Source organism: Pseudopipra pipra, chromosome 10 (assembly GCF_036250125.1).
Source record: "Pseudopipra pipra isolate bDixPip1 chromosome 10, bDixPip1.hap1, whole genome shotgun sequence".
NCBI classification, from domain to species: Eukaryota; Metazoa; Chordata; class Aves; order Passeriformes; family Pipridae; genus Pseudopipra; species Pseudopipra pipra.
In genome coordinates, this window is record NC_087558.1 from 16,531,485 (window position 1) to 16,553,715 (window position 22,231).

The window sequence follows — 22,231 nt, forward strand, 5'->3', positions numbered from 1 at the left end:
CATCTCCCCTCACTGGTGCTCCAAAACCTAAACTTATGGGAGCTTTAATGGTAAAAATCCTGAGGAATCACAGAATAGTCTGAGTTAGAAGGGACCTTTCAAGGCCATGTGGTTCAACCCTCTGCAATGAGCAAGAATCATGCTGTTTAATAAACTTTCCAAATACTGTAAGTACTGGAACTTTTCAATAATCTAATTCCCAAACTGTCACTAAATAAAAAAAGAAACAAAATTAGTCCCAACACAATCCATCTGCCCCCTTGGTATCACAATCAATTTCTAACAACATGACAGCAGCTCTGTAATTTAAAATACACACCTTATTAATTACTACAATTAAAACCAAACAGCTTTAAATATTAAAAAAATATTTATTTCAATTTTATATACAAAAGGGTCAGAACAATGAACAATTATTAGTACTGAAAATTTTTGTACTTCACAAAAACAAGTGCTTATAGCATTGTAATCAGATTTTTGATTTTCTCTAAGTATTTTTCAACTGACAAGTGGCTAATCCAGTGGTTTTAAATAAGTTAAATATCAGAACTTAACAGACACAGTGAGTCACACTGAAACATTTGACCAGAGCATTACAAGACTTGTCTGAGGAACCAATGCTACTTCCTTCTCATTTCCATCCACCTGCTGAGAAAAATATGTAGGTTTTTGATACTTATTTTTGGTGAGCACAGAAAAGTTGGCCTTCCATAAAAGTATGTGCTGTTTTATTCTATGGCTATTGCATATATACAAAAACAACCAAGCCCAAAAGCATCAAAAAATTAACATTCCACATGTACTAAGTGCCTTCGAATCTGCCAGAAAGCCCTTTGCAGAATATTAACAGTGTTCTTACACTACTGAACAAGACACCCAAACTCACATTGCAGTCGTGGCCAAAGTCTGCATCACAGAACTGAACAGCTTGTGCATTCCTCAGCAAACAAAAGCTTTCCCTACATACATAAGCTACAAACTGAAGCTGTATTATTTATGTGAAGAACACAGTAAAAAAATTTATTTTCAGGTTATTTTGCTATATCAAAAATACAGCACTGTTTTATACATTCAAGTGATCAATCCTGTAGAAAGTTAGACTTCATAAAGCACAGGTTGGTGAAATCCTTAAATTGTTCATCCTAATGCTCTACTACACCAGTACTGATGAAGAGATTCCAATAGGTCTGTACCAATAACCAAGTTATTCTTGGGCAATCACACCTCTCCAGGACTGCAAACAGGAAGAAGTTCTTCCATTGTGAAGATAAAATGCCTGGAAGCAAAGCCCTCCAGGTTTGTTAGTTAACACTGCTGAACAGGCAGGACAGCTGCTGGGTGGAGGGTCTGCCCAAGGGGACAACAGAACTCTCAGCTCTCCTATCAACTCCTCTAGCCAGGTAGGGAATTTCTTTCTAGAAAATGAGGGATTCAAGGTAGCTTATATTTAGGCATGGTCTCCACAAGCCTGCAAACTCTCACCTCTGCTACTGGTCTTCAAACAGGATAAATAAATAGTGGAATTTCCAAAGCTGCATGAACAGCACATACACAATACAATTTCCAAGCCTTCTTAGAGAAATAGATGCTTTAGAAAAGTATGTTACTACATAAATATATTCTTTGTATGGTATATCCACCTCCCTTTCCATAAAACTCCTAACAAATTATTTCAGTTCTATAAAGGGCAGCACTTTTTGATTTAAAGCATATTAAGAATATTTAATATTTAAAGATTAAGAAAGGCTTTAGGAAATCATAAGTAGTTACAACTCAGTTTTATCACATATAAGCTCAAGATAAAATGGTGTGTTTTGAGGAAGACTGCAACACTAAAGGTTGTATGAAATAATTCCACAGGGTAGGGATAGCTGCAGCTATTTTTCACACAGTTTGAAAGACTGCTCAAAAGCTTAAGCCTGGACTCAAATGATCTAGCCATTGTCATCAAAGCGATCTTTTCAAATGCCATTCCACATGCCAACCCCCAAAAAAAGTTGGTCATCATGGCTAATGGAGAAAGGCTTGTAATGAAAAATTGCATAGTTTTCAAGTTACATAGAAAATTTAATGTTTCAGCTGTGACAGATGAAGAAAACTTGTCTGAGAACAACAGCAGTCAAAAAGCCAAGGAATTCTTAGAGCTACACAAAATAACTTAAGGAATAAAAAGACAGTTTGGCAAAACCATCAGTCTTGTTCCATAATTAAGGTGCATTAAGATGGAGACAGCCAAAGATCACATTCTGATTCCCACCTCACACTTTTTGTTCAAGTTCCAGTTCTGAACCTGAACTCACAAGACCCTCTGCAGCTTTGTGAGCAGCAGTAAAAATAGCAGAAGAAAGACCATAAATTAATCTGTAAATTGCAGTTTACAAATGAACCTGCAAATATTTTGGTAACTCAGAGTACTTCACAATTCCCACGGACACGTGGCCATTTCATCGTCTCTCAAACCTCCGGAGCCTTTGCCTTCTCATTTCCTCCTCGGAGCGCTCAGGTGGGAACCAAAACCCGTACGGCCGCCACTCGTTGGTATATGTTGCTCCACCAAAATCTACAAGACACAGCGAAAAACAACTGTTATTTGGTTGTGTAATACGAGAAAAATGCACATATATCCTGTAAGCCAAAGCACCACAACACAAAGGAAACGGGGAGTCGAATGTTTTCAATTCTGATGGTTTCAGGGCAATTACAACTTCCAGCAACAGTCCTAAAGTCAAATAAAAAGCAAAAATGAAAAACCAAACAATAGAACTACCACCACTACCTCCAAAAAAAACCCCAAACCAACCAAAAAACACAAACCAAAAAACCACAACCAAAAGGAACATCTAACAAGTATTAACCTGTTAATAACAAGTATTAACAAGTATTCACATTTTTATGATCCCTGCTTTACACAGTGAACTCCAGATTGTTAAACTACTTAAATGTCCTCAGCAGTTACTTCTGGCAAAATAAGCTTTTGTTTTTGCTTTTAGCATCGAGTCCAACATGTGCAGACCCACACCAGATGCACGTACAGCTCCCATCCTCAGCTGGCAGCAGTTTCAGAAGTGAAGGACACGTGGCAGCTCATTCAGACAGAACTGTAAGCAAAATAATCTGAGCAGCAAGAGCACACCAGCACTGACAGTTCTCTGCCCTGGCACCCCAAAAGGAGGCAAGAACAGGCTATTCCAGCAGCTCTCCAGAACTCACACAAAGTCACCGAGCAAAGAAACAATTCCAAGGTTGTGGTTACACACACCAGCTCAGCTGAGGAGCACTGGGGAGCAAAAATGAAAGTCTGCCTCCTGAGCATAATTACAGTGTTAAGGATAAGCAAATTAGCTTTAAAGATAATACACCAGCCTTTGTAACATTCAGTATTTCTTAAACTTTCACCTGCACCACACAGGGTCAAAACTCCCTTGTAATGCTAAAGTTAGATAAACTTTTTTTTAAATCATCATAATTATGAAAACATTTGCAGTTTTAAAAAATTCTTTTCAGTAGTGAAATTTTCAATTAAATATGAGGTTTCTTATGAAAACATTTCTTTTACTATACAGCATCCCTGGTTAATTGTTATGTAAGAAAACAGATACCACTTATACAGTGTATATGAGTACTTGCAGAGTCCCCATAAAATATGCTCAACCTTTCAAATATACATGTGCTTTAATTACCACTAGGAACAGAATTAGGTGCTATAAAAAAGATGCAAAATGCTCTTTTATATGTTGACTGAAAAATAAAGGACTGACAATACATTTTGAAAAGCTCTATATTCAAGAAAAGATCTTATTTTATATCAAAAAATACAGTGAGGAGTGAAGTTGTCTGGATGTCAAGGCTCAAATACATGTATTTGCATCTGTATGTATATATTTAAATTATCCTGTTACCTAAAATAGTTCCCTGACACCTTTTTTTTTTAATTACAGCAGAAATATTAATGAAATAACACCTTTCTCTTACCAAAATATTTATAAGCTACAGTGTTCAGAAATGGTAATTAGGCCACTGCTACTACTGAGACACCACCTGATGTCTGAGCAAGAAACAAACACAGGCTTTTCAGCACATCAGCAAAAAAATGTCAAGACTAATGGATTTTAAGATTGTATTTAAAGTATTTGGAAAACTGCAAAAACACCAGATGACAGACAAAACCAAAGGATATAGCACAACAGAGTTAGAACAAAACATTAACCCTTACACAGCATATTTTAAAATTAATTCTATTGTGAACTAGAACTGCATTCTGTCAATACAGAAGACTGAGACCCTCCATCCTGTCACTCTGTGCAGGGGTTGCTTTTGTTACTGCAGTTCACAAAGCACTTTGGACGAAGACAAGAAAAGCACTGTAACTGCAAGAGATGTAACTAAACCTGTATTAATGTGATACAGACAAAGCTTCAATAAGCTTAAACATTTTCATCCACACGTTAAATGAAAGTGCCTATGATGCCTAAAGCCCTTGCTGTGTTGAGGCATTGCAGCACATCCCTCTGAACCCACAGTGCCCCACGGGCACAACCGACGGTGCTTCGGGCACTCGCTCAAAGGCTGCTCAGCACGACACAATCAGAAAGTTGATGCATCACAGACACCCAGCCTGACATGAAGGTGCCCACACTGCCTGTTCCCACTTTTTAACATATTTCTCCCCCACTATGAACATCAAGCAGCTCTTGGATGAGAAGCTGAGAAGGTTTTACACTCAGCTCATCAGCCTGGACTGCCAGTGCAGATGCTGAGCACGTGGCCAGCTCTGCTTCCTGCTCTTCCTTTGGCACCTGATCCACACCAAGATTTACATGAGGAACTGCTTGTATAGTAGCCAGCACAATCATTTTGGAAATCAGACTGTAAAACTGCTTGTACTGACAGATGAGACCATCTTAATGAGTTTTAAAAAACCAACACATATTTGCAGATTGTTACTCAAATTTGCACCCTTTGTCTTGGATTTAAACAGTACAGGAAAATAGAAACTATTTAGCAGAAGTCTTCTCAAGTCAAAAGACACTATTAACCAGAGGAATCCCTCAAGGAACTAAAGAGTTTGTTATACTCTTTTAGTTCCATTCCAATTTCAAGTTTCGGAATCAAATTACCGGCGTGTTCAACAGTCATTTTAGAAATGCAACTGCCCAATTTGAGAAGGCAAAAAGAAAAATATCCCTTTATACAAGACTATTACCCATACCTTGTTAAATATTGGAGACTTTGCACCGAAAATTCTGCACCCAGTTCTTCTGGTTCTTAAGAAAAACTTTGGCTTATTTCTTTAATTCTGTTACCTGCTTTAATTTTTTGTAATTAACACATTGCACACAACCATCTCAATTCTGAAATTCCTGAAATTCTGATACAGCAGATACACATCATCTGTAAAGATCTCATTGAATAGTATTTCTGATTTAGGACAATAAAATACATTCTAAATTCTACATAAACAGAGAGAGCACATAAGAAACTCAACCAACAATAAATGCAAGAAATTAAGACTGTCTTACTGGATCCAAGTCTTGCAAATTAAAGACTTAACTCTGCAGTACAAATATATTTCTCTTCTGTTCTCATGCAATTCTAAGTACTACTAACTTACAACAACTGATAATGCCCAAAGCTTCCTTACAGACTTTATGATAAGCAGAAGGGAATTTAATAAATACTTCAACATGCCTTCTGGATTTGTATTTGAGACATTTATGAAGTAAATACTGGTTTCAGTAAAGGATGCCCAGGATGACAATTCCAAGTGGGCCTCTGCTTCTCTCCTCCCTCAGGAAATTAAACAGGAGGAGAGAGGGTACATCTTAGCTTGCAATATTAAACTCACACTTGTAACCACGGACAGATGACTCTATTAACATGCAAGAAGATGATTAAATAATGAGATGTTAGACAGACCCTTACACCATTAGGTGCACTGGTTTGGGCTCCTACCATCCAGGACACTCCCAAGAGATGGCACCAGAACCACCCTGGCCACATGGAAATGGGGACAAACATCAGCCAGCAAAGTACTCTGCCTTGTAAGCAGAACTGGGGTTATTTTCAAACAGATGGGCTCTAGAGAAGCTGCTGCACTGAATATTACAGAGCTGTTTATTGTCTGGCTGCTTTGAAACCCCAGGATCGTTTGCCAGCATCTAGCACTTTCTGTCACAACGGGTTTCATCAAAGGGAAGGCAAAGTGAAAGCCACTGGAATACATATACACTTTTTTCTGTGCTAAAACCAGTCCTAAATTCAGAATTTAACTTGCTGTTGTGACCGGGCCAAGTGCAGAACCAACACCATACCCCTGAGGCTGAAGAGCAAACACAGCTGTCTTCTGTACAAGAACCCTCTACATTTTGCATATCTTGTTACCAGGTAAGATTTGTCTATTGCTTTTCTTATTTTAAGCATCTGCAATACAACACTGTCACACTTTAACATGCACAACACACTCCAAGCCTTTTCACTATAAAAGTGATCAGCTCAGTGTCCCCTTCCTCAGATATTTTTGACATATTCTCAGCACTTCAAATACTAAAATACAGTCCCCAGATGCATGATCTAGGAGAGTAGGCAGCAAGAGGTGAAAAAGCACTAACACTGTCAGTGACAACAATTCATCACTTAGAGTATCTCAGAAATAGCTCCAAATATGATGGAAAATATCAGCTTTTCTAGTAACAGTCAATACTAGGAAAAAAAAAAAGAAAAAACCAAACCCAAACAACTCCTTTTTCCCAAAGAAAGCACAGAGGGCAAAGGACATACCCAACATCACTGGAATTAGTAGTTCTACTACATTGGTAACAGACAATTCAGACCTGCTCTGCTGAATAAGATATGTGACCTCCACCCAGCCTCACTGCACAGGCCAGCAGAGCAGTGCACAAAGCAGTACAGATTTCATAGGAACACCAGAGCCATGGATCTGGCCGTGGCACAGCACAGCAGAAGTGCTGCAGCCAGCTGGCAGTGCAAATGAGCCAGTCATTTAGTTGTCACCTATACAGTGCCCCCTAATCATGGAGATCAGACACAAGGACAACTCCAAACGTGCCATCCTGGCAGTGTGATAGCAATACCTCTAAAATGTGTGTGAAGTGTGCATTTTTTACTCCACTGTAGGAAATTCAACATAAGGAAGATAAATTGTCTGGTCATCTTACAGGGTGAGCCAAACAGACAAAATCTCCACATGAGGTTTCAGTTCTGCTTGTAGTTCAAGCCACAGAAGTGTTACATCAAAAACGCTCACTTGATTTTTCCTCTTCTCTGAAGTTATGGCCTTAGTTTTACGTTAGATAATAGGATTTGCAAGAGAGTTTCTGTAAGATTTAGGAACAATTTATCAAGCTACCAAACCACGAAACACTGACTAGCAGAAATATGCAATTAGGTCTTTGATAAATACTGATGCTGCTGGATAAAAGAAGGTGAGTGTAGCAAACCAGTAGCAGAGTTACTACAACGCAGGATGTCTGCATTTCTTTCTCGTGCTAGCTTTAGCTGTGTTAAAGAAGAATCTAGAATATTTCAGTTGAATAGCTTGCAGGTTTTGGTATCACTATTTGCCCTGGAACTAGTGAACGTGGTACCCATACAAAACCCAAACTATACAAACACTCACATACCCATGCAGAAAACAGACATTGCTCATTTCCAAAAGCTCTTACTTTTGTAGAAGCTTTGCTATAGAAGGTAATCACAGACAAGCAATAATCTCTTTTGAACACAGCAAGTACCACACAGCAAACCAAGAGAGCTCTCATCTGAATAAAAAGACAGGTCTGTGCCAAGAGGAGAGTCCTGACAGGTGCCTCATCAATAACTATTTCATGCCCAAGTGTACACAAAGATAATCCTGGCTTTGATTTTCCCAGCCTTTGAAAGGTGTGAAATAAGAATCTGCCCTTAGCAGAGCCAAGGTTCAGGTATTGCTTTGGTTCATTACAAACTCATTGTGGGATTTCCTCTTTTTCTTGAAACAATGTTTCCTGCAGCCAACAAATTGCTCTCTCAAAGACCACTATCCTGGGTCCTCCCAAATGCAGGTCCATCAGGATTATCTCAAGTAGACATCACCATTTTAAACAGTGTCATTGCTTCACTGCATCTTCCCTATTACCGTGTCATTCCATGACAGATCACACCTCCAGCTCGGCACCTGTGCTGCTGTCAAAGAATCAGAGCAATAATTCAGTGGCCAAAGAGCTCACAGACCTGGCAAGCTCTTTCAATAATTTTTCTAGGAACTGTTTTGAGTTTAAAGACAGCTTACACAGTCACCAAAACTAGGATATTTGTTTAGCCCCTTCAAACCTTTCTTCCAGGAAATACAGACACTGTAGAGCACCTGTTTCTCTACCCTCAGGTAACCCTCCCATGGCTCACAAAAAGAAGGTTGATTTTCCTCCTGAAATGGAGAATGGAAATATGAAAAAAATATATGGGAAAATGACCACATGTGGAACTTTCCTCAAGAAAAAAAGAGCTCTTGATGTCCTTTGGGGGGCCCAGAATGACATCCTTCAAGAAAGAGATCAAGATGGTTAAAACAGGTGCGAAAGATCTACAGTTTATTTATTGATACTACTAAGCAGTAGTGGTTTGAAAATATTTGGTCAAACGTCATAACTTTGAACACTTGCTCGGCTTTCATTTATACCAGTTTTATATAAAGTATTTCTTCCACAAATAGCATAGCCCTGCTAACTATGGTATAACAACTGTATAAAATTGAAGCTCACAAACTGCTCTTGGCCATGTTACAGATCACATCCAGCATGCTACACTGTCATACCTGTGGTATATACCTGATTTACCTTGCTTTTTCATGCAAAAATACCAATATTTAAAGTGTTCTATTTGAGAAAATGGGAGTTCTCTCAGTTTATAAACATCCAAACATATAATTTTAATGCCTAATCAACCAGATATTTTGGATGCATTTGGAATTGGAAGCAGCAAACTGGAGGACAGGGAGAAGCTTGAGTCAAAAGCCCAGTCTTGCTCTAGTTCTTTCACATCTTCCAGCCAATTAGTAGTCAAGTCTTTAGGTCAGTTTAACAACCACCTTCTGATTTACTGAATTGTACAGGGAATACTAGGGAAAGGCGATGCATGTATTTTTTTCTCCTCTCATGCTTCAGAAAGACTAGGAGCTTCCAGAAAGAGTTGAGACAAACAAAACACAGCAGCCTTTTCACTGTTTTGTGTTGCACTAGAAGCCAGACAGGAACTACAACTGAATAAAAAATATAAAATGGCAAAACTGTTTTTTTTCTTTCATGTCCTTCCCTCTGCAAAACACAGACATGCTATACAGTCTGAGAGATTTGGCTTTTAGTACTTATCACTGTCCAATTTTTTCCTCCTCAGCTCCAAACAGACCACATTTATTAGCCTGCACTATTGTTTCCAACACTGCCCTTTGAGTTTCTGTCAATGTATTAAAGAATTCTGTCATGCTATGAAGCAAACTATTCTTCCTGGTGCTGGTGCCAATGTGCCTCATCTACAGACTTGAACGTAAACTGGTGAAGAAGAGAAATAGAAGGTACTCCTGTTTCTGTGCTGTGGAACAGCTGACAAATGAAAAATCAAATTAGCAGGAAATTAGCTGAGGGTAATGAATTTCTGAGGAAAGAAACACACAATGAATGAATCCAGATACAACTGGAGTGTTAGAGGAGCAAGAGAGAACAACCTCGAACAGTCTCCCTCTCTCTTTTTTTTAAAAGAGATGATAGAACTGAGAAACACACAAAACCCACTCCCTCCCAAATGTCTGATAACTTGTTTTGGTTAGAAGACATGGCTAAGACTTAATCTTTAATCCCTTCATAATTGAGGATTCTTATATTTATTTTAATGACGCCTCCAAGTCTCATCTTTGCTGTATTTGTATCACCAAAATAGCAAACTCTTGTTAAAGTTATGTAAATTGTTAAAAGCACATTTGTAACATTTTTAGAGACCTTCAGTCACCACCTCAGCATAAGCCAAAAGCTTACTACACCCTCAGATCAGCCATTTGCTACAAATAATCAATGCTACAAAGTAGAAGCAGGAGGATATGGACCTTGCTGGACTGGATGCCCTTCAGTAAAGAATTAAGGGGATTAGTTTTACAGCTACCTTCCAGCTAGTCCTCTTTAGCTGGATACTGAAAATATCACAGGAGAGATGGCATAAAATAATCTCACTGCATTTTCTAACCATCTAATAACCTTCTGATGTTAACTAACCTAACCAAGGCTAAACTCATTATTAAATGGCTGATACACAACCCCAAATATATCTTTCATTGCCAAGGACTGAAAGGGATTTACTAACCAACTCTAAAAACCTCCATATAAACATGCCACTTAACCAATCTCTAGGCTAAGACAGACAGACATCTATTCCTCTTCAGAGTAGTAAGGAAGCCATGAATAACTTCAGTTAAAAGAAGAATTTCAGGTTGGCTGTATATTTACCATAACATAGTAGAATTATTTTGTTCAGCTGCACATAGTAAGGTATCCTTTTCATTAGTAAATGACTAATTTATTCAGTCAGACATCAGCAAAAGACCTCAGAACATCATTTTTAACATGGTCCCAATGAACAAAATGTAAACTATACATTGTCTATAGAATTAATTCAATGACAACCTACAGTTAAAATAGTAAATCGTGGATAAATCTAAAATTAGGAGTATTCACTGACCTTAGTTTACCAGTAAAAACATTCCCAGGCTAAGTTTGTTAACAGTTGCAAGAATCTTAATTTATAAAAAAACACTTTGTTTTCCCTTTGCTGCATTTCTGCTTGCCTAACAAAGACCCACAACAACAAAGACACTCTGAACAATACCCATTTCCCAATGCCAAGACTAAGAAAAACCCAGATGGACGGATGGAGACACCAGTGCAGGCTGGAGCCACTCCACAGCAACTACCACTTTCTCCAAAGGGTAAGGAAGTGCTTTGATGGAGCCCACACGCAGCTTCTTCTGATTATGCCACAGCTGCTGAGCAGATCTGCCTGTTCCCCAGCAAGGTGACCCTGCCAAACCCTCTGTGAAAGGAGCAACTTTTAAGACAAAGTTCCTTTAAGACAAAGTTCAAGTTACTGAAGCAAATAATATTTCCAGAGACCACTGAAGTCAGAGAGAAGATTCCCATTTATATCACTGAGTCTTGGATCATAACACCAAGAGGCCTCTATCTCCATAAGCGAAGCTTTACAACAGATGTAGTGTGAAAGTAAGCAAAATATCTCTAGATACAAAGATTTAACTATTCCTATTGTTTTCCTCCTTTTTTAATTGTCTTCAGCAGTTGAAATGTTTGCAAGAAGGAAACCATCCAAAAGAAAACTGCATTGGCAGGGCCTGAGAATGTATTTGCATATTCAGGAAGTCACAGGAAAAAATACTCAGCCCTGTTTATACATTTTAGCATAAAAATCTGAATAAATTCTCATCTCAAGATCTTTTGTAGCAATAATCAGAACCTGTATCACCAACTATGTCACTGTCAGCTTGTTGCCTGAAGATCAAAGGAAGTTAAACCCTTTGGGCAGCATTTCCAAAAGTACCCACCTTACAGAACTGTTCTCAATCCCAGAGTATTTCACAGGTGCTCATGCTCTGGTTTAAAAAGATGTGCCCATGGTGAAAGCCTTAGTGGTACATCTTACCTATCTGGTGAAGTTTTATCACCACTATCAAGAGAATCAGGAGGTTTCTGGTTCTAATTTTCAGCAAACCTGGTTTATCCTACATCAACCACTGTATTTATGAGGACACAGATGAAAGAACATTCATTAAATATTTGTAAGAGAATTCTAGCCACGCTTCTTGTTGCAAGCTGCTTGCTACTTACACCGTTCCCAAAGCTTTGTATGGAAATGATAAAAATGTGCTGATTTATTTTCCTGGAAATTTGCCTTAAGGAAGTGCTGGTGATCAGGATCACAGAGCACAGTTGCAGTTTTAAAAAGATATTTAGAACACGAGCTCTACTTAAAGAGGAAAGTTTTTTCCAAGAAGTGTGTTGGATATCTGAGACCATACATAACCTGAATTAAAAAAAAGAAAAACAACAAAACCCACCAACGAACAAACAAACAAAAAAACCCCACAAAAACCAAACAAACAAAACCAAAAACAACAACAAAAAACCACACACACAAAAACCTCCCAAAATGAAACAGAACAAAAAAAAAAAAAACAAAAAGCAAAACTCAACACAGAAGTTGTATCTGATTCTTGAAGTTCAAGTCCTAGCATATGGCTTTATGAAATGTATTTTAATCTGATATCACACACTGCACATTTGAGCTTATTATCTCTTTTAAGGTATTTCTACAGAAAAACAGCATAATCAAATGCAAAGACTGGCACTTCTACATTTGCAGAAGGGAAAGATAACACTGACTGCAGAAAAAAAAAAAAGATTATTCAGTATTTCTCTAGTCTAATCACACAAGTTTTATTCTTGCTGCATAATCCATGGATTTGGTAAATTTCACAGACTACCAATAAAAAGGCCTGTCTCAGTAGAAGCAAACAGAAATAGGAACCCTTTCAAACTCAGAACAGGTAAAGCCAGATGCCAAGATATTTCCTAACTGCACCAAACATACCTATAACTAGCCCATACATGGCCACCTAAAAACTTTCGAGTGGATGGGGATTTTTTTGTTCAGTTTTAAATTACAACTAAAGAAATGCTTATAGAGATTGTTTCATTATAAAATATAAGAGGAATATCTATATCTGATACTTTAATTACAAACTATAATCACCTACATGTTTAAAAAAACAGTCTTACGAAAAAGAGGGAAATTCCTTTGTGGAGAAACACGAGCTTGCAAGGGATTCTTAACATTATTGAGATTGAAAGTCAGACACTTAGAAGTTCAGCTCACAAAAAATCCCAAACACCCACCACAACAAAAATCCAAATCCACATCCCACACTAATCAAGATATTTCTTGTGAGCAGAATAGCAAACAAACAATAGATCAGAGATATAGCTATATTGGGGTTACATTAATGGTGGCTGCTAATAGCAGTATTAAACTAAAATGGCAATAATGTATTTGAGCTTCCTAGTTAAAGGAGTTTAAATATCAAAGGATATGATTTTTTAAAGCCAAAATTATTTTCTTAAGTAAAGGAAGAATTATTGCAATTTGAAACAAACACAGAATTATAGGAATAAGAATAAAAATTTTAAAAAAAAACACAACAAGCCCAAACAACAAACTCTGGAGAGAAAAACAATTATTGTTGTGTAAATAGATACTTGTTTGAATTAACAACATATCCAAAACTGGCAATGGAAAAAAATTTAAGTAGAAGTTCCTTTCAGCAAATGGATCTAAATCACTATGATAGTTTGACAGTCTTGAAAGTGATTCCTACATACATCTCAAACAAGCCTAAATTTCTCTTCTTGCATTAGACATTAATTATTATTATTACAGAAATTTTCAGGATCTGCAGTTCAGAATCAGGAATGCCTGAATGTACAATAAATAGAAATGCTGTATCTTTATCGTGAGTTTAGATAACCCATGTATAGGATTATAGAACAGTAACTACTGAGCTTATACTCAATGCATGTCTTAGTATGAATTAGTTTTCAGTTGGGGACAACAATTGATAGGAGGAAATACTGTATTATGTCACTGACTCTAATTAGCTTAGCAGGATACTATCACAGCAGTTTATAAATCAGTTTATAAACATGAGATCAACATTCTAAATCTATAATGCTACAGTTTGTGGCCTAAAAGACAATAAATGTCCTTGTCCAACTAAGCATGAAAAATATTAATAATCAATTGAAGTTACTGCAGTACTTTGTTGTCCAAGCTACAGAGCAACTGTGATGGTTTAAGTGTCATAGTTGGGGAAAAAAATTAATATGAAAAGAGAGCCCTAAATTGATTGTGGTACCTGCTTTTACAACCATTTAGCTCTCTATTTCAAATTATTTTATGTAATTTTTTGTCATGTTAAGTACCTGTTTCATCATCCATGTAATTACAAGAACCTCTGAATGTTCACGCTTTAGGGGAAACGTATCATGTTCAAAGGATAGTGCTCATTCAAGCCAATTATTTTTCAAACTGACAGGGAAGAATATCCTAATTCCCATTAGCACAGCAAATTCCATCTTATCCTTTGTGTCCCTAAAACAGGTCTGATCCACGACACGCTCTGTATTCCTTCCTTTGTGCAATAAGAGCTGCCCATAGGCAAGTTTAACCTTTATGCAGCTTGTCTAAGGAAATATTTTAAAGAGCTCAACTCTAAAGTCTTGCTTGTCCAAACTGAAGTGCTCCAGCAGGTAGGAGAGAGAGGTGCAAAATAAAACAGTCCTGTGAAACCACTGAAAACAAGATCTCTGTATATTTGATCACACCAAATTACACTGGAAGCAATATACAATGATATACTTACTATACTTACTGACTGTAGTGTTTTAGATTAAGGCTCCAAATGAAAGCTGCAAATGTTTCACCCTGATACATGGAAGACTTCAGAATGCATAGTGTCTACTTATTTATATTATCACAATTTTATCATTGTTATTAGTTTTCTGTTTCCTTGATAGTTTAAAAATAGACCACAAACATGGCTCATTCTTGCAAGTAACATTTCAAAATGCTTCATATCAAAAGCTCTGAAGGATTTCTTTCTCAAACTCCATGCTAAAAATTACAAAAAATGTGTTAAAAAGACAGTAAAATAGACAGTATCCCTTACAATAAAGCCCATTTTAGACCCATTCCCTTCCAAAATTACATAGGGCAACATATTACTTGGTTAATTTCTAAAAATTCCTAAGATAGCACAAAGAGTAACTCATTTACTATCTTCTGCTGACAGCCAGATGGACTAAGTGCTATTTTATTGACTTATTTGAAAGCTAAGATTTCACTGTCTTAGATTTGATTGAAATGGGACTGCTCAGACTGCATTAATTTGTAAAACAAATACACTAAGGCAATAAACTTGCTCTAGAAAATGTTAGGGGATTTTTTAAGTTTCTAGCTTTACAATGCTGAGGGACACTTAGGCAGAACAAAGGTGAATAAAAAAAGGAAGATAACTAGAAAAAAATCCCTTAAAAACTCCCTAATTTCCCTAAAAGTCCACGCTTCTTCCTCCCAAGTCACTCTCACAATAGATACAAACCCAATAAAGCAAAGAGCTGTATTTACTTTAAGCAATATGTTAATGAATTTGTCAAACTGAAAAAGTCTTTTTCTATTACAATTTTGCCTCATCTGCTGACTTTTTAAAACCATCTTCCAGATAACACAACATGTTCTTCATAATAAGAAATAGGATCACAGAAGGTGTGAAAGTAAAAGTGATGATGATTTGTCAAGATATTGGTTTTCATATTTTGCCTGGTATTTCTCTGACAGCCATAACAGTGGTGTAAATTAATTTTCTGAGTGGAGATTTATGAATGGTGCTCTGCATTTGAAGGGTTGCAGGTACAAGTAGAGGCCTCTGTCTCTCTTTCCTAATAAATGGTTCCTTGCACCCAGGAAGATGAAATACCAAGATTATGAAAAAGAAAAATTATGTTTATGACATATTCAGTCATATTATTATTTTTCTTAAGATTAAATGTTACAACTTCGCCAGATTTAAAAGAAATCTTTCAGATTTCTTAAGTTAAGGAGCATCCAAAGCCTGTGGCTGACTTCCTACAAGAATCCACAGACATACAACACATTCAAGATGAAGCAATGCTTGATATGAAAAACTGTATCAACACCAGACAACACACACTATATTCATTTCTGACCTTTACTTTAGCATTCAATATAAAAACACTGCATAACCACGACGAAAATTTTACATGTGATGCTCTAATCATGTGCTGTCAGTCACATTGAACAGATTTTCCCTCAAGCCTTGAAGTTTTTAGAAACTGAGCAACAGATTCCACAAGGTATTCTTTCCCTCTTCATTACACTTGCATCATAAAAAGATAAAATATATCCCACTGAACGCATTTTATACATTTTATACTAATACACTTCAGTTAAAAACAAACACCATTTTTATTACTAAATATTTTTTCCCAGGTTTTTCAGCCATGTAGAATATAAGCTTCCTTTGAGGTAGAAAAGGATAGTGTGAAGAGTTAAAAACCAGCACATTGCCTGTCCATTACATTTGTACAAAAAGCAAAAAAACCACACACAGAGAAAGTTTAAATATTGGCAACAACAATTTTTTATTACACCACTCCATACTTTTTAGAGAATTGTAAGAATTTTTGGCACAGCAGCTTAGTTTAGTCAGGGGTTTTTTGTCAGAAGCGCATTTCTTTTACCACATTGGTAGTAAGGTAATCAAACATTAAGTAATTATGAATAAATGTAATTACACTAAGAGAACAACACTGCATTCTCACACTACATTCTCTGAAAATTCTACCAGGAAGTTTTCATCTGTTTCCAAAGATATGTCCAAAATACTGAAAACAAATAATGAGGAATACATCTTGTTTTCCCTTCTGACTCACCTCTTAGTATGAATCATAACTTAAGATATAAAATGCAATAAAATTCCTACCTCTTTCATTAAGACTGTTTAGCACTGCCCTTTCAAGCTGTTCTTCTTCAGTGAGCCCACCAGTATAATCATAGTAGTTCCTTGGAGTTCTGTATTGATAACCTGGATAATAGCCATAATAGTCTGTCAAATGAAAACAAAAATCAAGAAAATAAATTGCTGCTACTCAGTACGCAAGTTGAAATCAGATATTATCTTTACACTATCTATATTCACTTCTCACTTTAATTTTGGAAAGAAAAAAAATATTAGGATTCAATTACTTATATGCCATGAATTAATTTCTAATTTACAAAACCAGAGTATGGGAACAGGAGAGGGAAATCCAACAGAAAGATGGATCAAACTTCTCAGTTTTGTACAATTGTTATAAGTAAGTGTCATAGAATTGTCATTATTAAGAAGTTTCACACAAGAGCTGAACAATAGTCTTCATCAGCTCCTTTTAACATTTAGTTGTCAATACCTGGACACCTTATTAACATCTCTAGAACAGCAACAACAAAACAGGCAGATTTCAGGCTTTTTCCTCACATCTCTCCCATCATAAGTTCAAGTAATTCTTGGACCTGGAGGAGACATGGGAAAAGATTCCTGCAGATTTCTGCAGTCCTATATCCAGCTCATGTTGTGCTACAGCACAGCTAAACCTGCCCTGGAAAAACCACACACCGTGGATCTCATGTGATGTCCCAGGGAGTGATGCTGCTCTGCTGACAACCAGCTAGTCCTGACCATTTGTAAAGTTTGCCAAAGCCAAGCACAAACCATCATCCACCCAAACACATGGGATTTAAAAGAAAAAAAAAAATTACTTGGCTAGAGAATTGAGCTAGACTCTCTTCCTTTTAACAACACAATCTGATCTTGCCTGAGCACAAAAAACAAACTGAGAAAAAAGTCCCATTTTTCTATTCCATTTTTTGCATCTTCAAAAGACAAAGGTTTTATGGCATTTTAATTTCCAGACAGTTGAACAAGGGATTTCGAAGAACTAAAGTACAGAAATGTTGCCAGTGTCTTCCAACTGATGGAAAATTATACACATTTTCTTCAAAATTAGAAAAGTGGAAATATGTTTGTATGAAACAAGCAGAGCATGCCATCTCCTTTTATCTTCAGATTATTACCATCAATGATAGTCTTGTGTTCTCTCACTAGTTCTATCAATTCCATGTGCAATGTGTGAAGGCTCTGTGATTAACAACAAGCACAGATGATTAAGTGAGGACAAACAAATAATTTCTTTTTTAAAATGATTGTGGTAAGGAAAAAAAAATCCAGAACCTTAAACCAAATAAAAACAGCAATAGCCCATCTTAAAGCTATACAGGAAAAATTGAACACACTAACTATATGCTATAAAGGAGTATACATATTTGTATTACACAAATATGCCTATATATTTGTAATACACATGTATGTATACACAGATGTAGATATATTTGTATAAACATTACACACACACATAGAAAAAGTGCAGTTCTGTCCATTTCCAAATATTTATTTTTTTTTTTTGGAAATTACAACCGATATTGGGAGAGTTTTCCTACACCTGCAGTGAAAACTGACTGCAGGGCAGCATTCAGCTGTCTTGTCTATACACTTTGGATGTAATCTTCATGTATTCCCCTCATTCTCCTCTGCTTTATGTTCATCTGAATGAGCATTTCCTCAGCTACAAATTTATATTCTGGAGGCTTCAGAACTGCATGCATGAAGACTATAAAAATCCCAGTACTAAAAGCATGAAATTATCTGATGAAAGCAGAAGGATGTTGTATTTTAAGTTTGTTCTATTACTGTAAATTTTTCTCTGTTTGATGTTTCACACTGTCATCAAGTTTTAAGTGCTCAGAAAGCTGTAATCTTTTATTTTTACAATGAGAAACAGTTTGGTAACATTGATGTGTTCAAGGTGTTCCTATTAATCAAAATAAATGTCCTAATACTTTATTCATGAACTGCATTTAGAGAAAATCTAATTCAGCTACTAAATACTAAATGTGTTAAAATTACACTTAAAGCCCTTTTTCTCCTAAAGCTGTTTCCTTGTACTGTTTCATAAAATCTGTTCATCTATTTTTCTATTTAAATGGGCATTTAAAGGCAGATCCTAATAAATCAGCAATGCCAGAAAATGAAAAATTAATCAAGATATGCATCATTAGCCTATGACACTAGAACAAGTTTCCTTAATTCACAGATGGCCAAATTTATTACATATATCATACACCAAGCAAAAGGTTAAATCTTCCATTAAGACCTCTGCAGATAGGATGAAAGACAATTACAAAGTATATGAACAAGGAATGAACAAAACAAATATATCTGTGTTTTTAATTGCAGTTATAAGTCATTTTAGATAAATTAATTTGGTACAAAAAAAAATTAAATAGCTACATCTAAAGCCAAGCTTGGAAGACAGGATAATTTAGGTTAACCCTCTCCATCTGCCTTTTGTCCACAACAACTCAAAGCACCAGCAAGGCTATTTTGGGGACTGCCCAAAACATGCAAAAAACTCCCAGACTTTCTTGTTGTCAGCACACTAAAGCTTTTTCCTCAGGTGCTGTGTACTCCCCCATCGTGGCAGATTTATTACATGAAATCTCTTACATTTTCTCTACTTAGAAAGAGCTGGAAAAGAAAACATAAAGGGCTCTTCAGAATCAGCTTCTCTTCCACAAGGGTGGCCTCTTACACCCACCCAAGCTCCAAGCAGCTGGTGTTCATACAGTGGCTGTAATAGATTACGGAGTTTAAATGTCAAGTACAAATTCTTATCTTCATTAGCTATTAAAGTACTTTTTCCAATATAAATCTTCAGAGTTCCCATCCACCCTGCTACACTGGGATACTGAAGGAAGATTTAGTGTCTATGGATGTGGAATACAGAGCAAAGCAGCACACCCAGGCCCTGGTGGGGGATGCACCTGCAGCTGGGTGAACTTCTTTAACTGGGCTGAGACTGCCAGTCACGGAAACAGGCAGTTCATGCTCACTGTATGTTCACATCTTAGTTCACTTCACTGTATTAACTGTCTTTTATTTCTTTGCTGGCCTTTAGATCAAATGTTTTTCAACTTGAGAATTGGAATAACGAAAATCCTGGGTAAACATACTTCTAAGTTGGAACAATCCTTGTTGCTGTCGGTAAGGAAAGCAGGCTAAGATAGATTGTTTAGGAATTACAAAATAGATGCTTCAAAAATATTCAAGGGCCCAGAGTCCTGCCTGTGGGAATTATGTAATGTAATAATAAAATTGGAGATAGATCATGGAAGACAAAATCCATCAGAGAGGATAAAAGCAGCTATAACCTTGGCTCAAAGTAACCACATCTCAGTGATAAAAGACTACACAAAATAAAAAACCCTGCATGACCAAACATCAGAGAATACTAAGCATGATCAAATGTATGAAGTAGTTTTCTTACAAGCAACCATATATACTCCAATTTTCCAGCTGGAGAGAAAAGATGACTATTGTGAGTGCAGAAGAACATGAAATACATAAAGAATGAAGGTTTAGTTTCCCTTCACAGAGAAGAATTAATGTGCATCAAATTAAATTAGCAGTTAGCAGATTCAAAACAAACAAAAATGACAGATTCTATACCAGGAAATAAACTGTGAAATTCTTCTTCTCTGATGCTGTAGCTGTTAAAAGTCTTCAAGTCTATTCAAAGAGCTTTTGACAAATGGATGGAAAAAGAATCTACCATGGGCTATTAAAGACAAAATTCCCCCATAAAACTTTCTGCTGAGAACATCTTTAAGCCACAAGCCACTGCACACTGGCAGATATTTGAGAGAGTTATCTCTATGTATTTATCCTGTTCTTACAGCAGATGCCTAGGAGAGAGCATAAATCCCTGCAGGAGATAAGATACGCATCCCTTAGCTCAGATCTAACACAGCCCCTCTCACAGCCAGCTCCAATTCCGCCCCTCACAGACAAGGCCCCCACCTATTATTTGTGTGCACTCCACATATAATGACTCAATGTTCTGCATGAGAAGTAAATCAAATGTGCTACACTCAAAGTGTGCCAGTATTCCAACTATTCATCTATAAACTGTGAAGCCTAAATTTATCCTGGTGAGGGGGGGGCTTTTTGCACGTAAATTACTTCATTTACAAAAAGTGTTTGAAGGAAGAAGTTCCCTGTCAGAAGGGAAAAAAACATCCTAGAATGGAACAGATAATTTTGCCAGACCAGGGTAGATTTACCAAGGTCCAAAGGGCTGCTATCAGTAGACAATTTTCCCACTGCTATGCCTTCTGCAAAAGGGATGATATTTCCCTGAGGTAGCATTTTAGGAAGTCATGACCTTAATTTGAGGCTTAAGCCTTTGGTACAAAATACATCCACATACTTCTCTAAATAGGAAAGGTGAGGTATGCCCAGAGAAGTAATACAAGTCTAGTAAGTATACATATGTGCAGAATATTTTGTATATATAACTAGCTCCTCTATAGGTTTTCTCTCATTAGCAAGAATTATTTTTAAAGCTGGAATAAGTTTTTTGTTCAGCTGATGACAGTACTTACCCGAATAGTAGTCCCTTGGCCTGCCAGGGTCAGTGAAGAAAGAAATGCCACCTAAATAAAAGAATAATGCATGTACTGTTGGAATAAAATAATCACATTGTCTTTCTTTATAGAATACAAAAATCAAATCTAAAATATTCTTTCTTTCAGAGTCTGTTTCATGATACAAACAAGAAATTATGGGTATCTATAGATTTTTTTTGCATCAATGAGAGAATATACTATTGCAAGCTTGTATGTTGTTCCAGATTTTATAGTAGTGTGTCATGTTTAAGCAACATATCCATGTAGACTAGAAAAATGCAAACCAACATGTAATGTTCTCTCCAGAACACATGATGAACAATATCTACACTGAGAGTGTTCATTGGTCAAAATGTGTTAATGCACAAAAAACAGGACTGGAGCAATACTGCGTTATTTCTGCTCTGCTAGAGAGGAGAAAAGAATAATATGTGTACTGTAACACTCCTTCCTGCAGGTCTTAGCCACACAGCAACCTCCACAGCAGCAGGGTCCCTACGGCATGTTTCACTAGTAATACCACAGGGTTTACCACAGAATCCCAGAGTCATTCAGTTTGGAAGGGACCTCAGAAGGTCCCCAGTTCAACTCCAAGCCAGAGCAGGGTCAGGGAGGAGATCAGACCAGGTTACTGTCAGGGCTTTATCCTGGCAAGTCTGGAAAGCATCCAAGGATGGAGACTGCTGAACCTCCCTGGGCAGCTGATGTGATGTTCTAACAGCCACCAGGCAGTTCCCCCATCCCTCAGGAACACGCAGTGTTAACCTTGAGCTAATGTGACACCTGACAGCCCTTCCAAACCTGATGCTTTGCCCTCCTCTCCTTCCCTTAAAACTGCTGAACATCCCTGACTGACAGGCTGTATCCCCAGCCTGTGACAAAACCTCCTGTGAGGAGCACACATTTGAACAAACAGTTTCCCACTGTACAAACACCGTATCCATGCTCAATTTGATGGCACAGTCATGAATAAAGTACTCGACCTATCAAGTAATCAGACATAAAAAGCCAAATATTCTGACAACCAACCCCAGCACAGTTG

General features: G+C 37.0%; 1 protein-coding gene across 1 annotated transcript in view; it reads right to left on the bottom strand.

The window, feature by feature from the left end:
• Positions 1-351: 351 nt before the first annotated feature.
• The window catches only part of RHBDD1 (rhomboid domain containing 1), a 35,097-nt gene continuing 13,217 nt past the window's right edge, over positions 352-22,231 (bottom strand). Inside the window, exons 5-7 of the mRNA XM_064666499.1 lie at positions 21,166-21,216; positions 16,610-16,732; positions 352-2,560 (exon numbers count right to left, since the gene is read on the bottom strand). Coding sequence (XP_064522569.1) covers positions 2,445-2,560; positions 16,610-16,732; positions 21,166-21,216 — 290 coding nt within the window. The 3' untranslated portion in view covers positions 352-2,444. The remainder of the gene's footprint in view (positions 2,561-16,609; positions 16,733-21,165; positions 21,217-22,231) is intronic.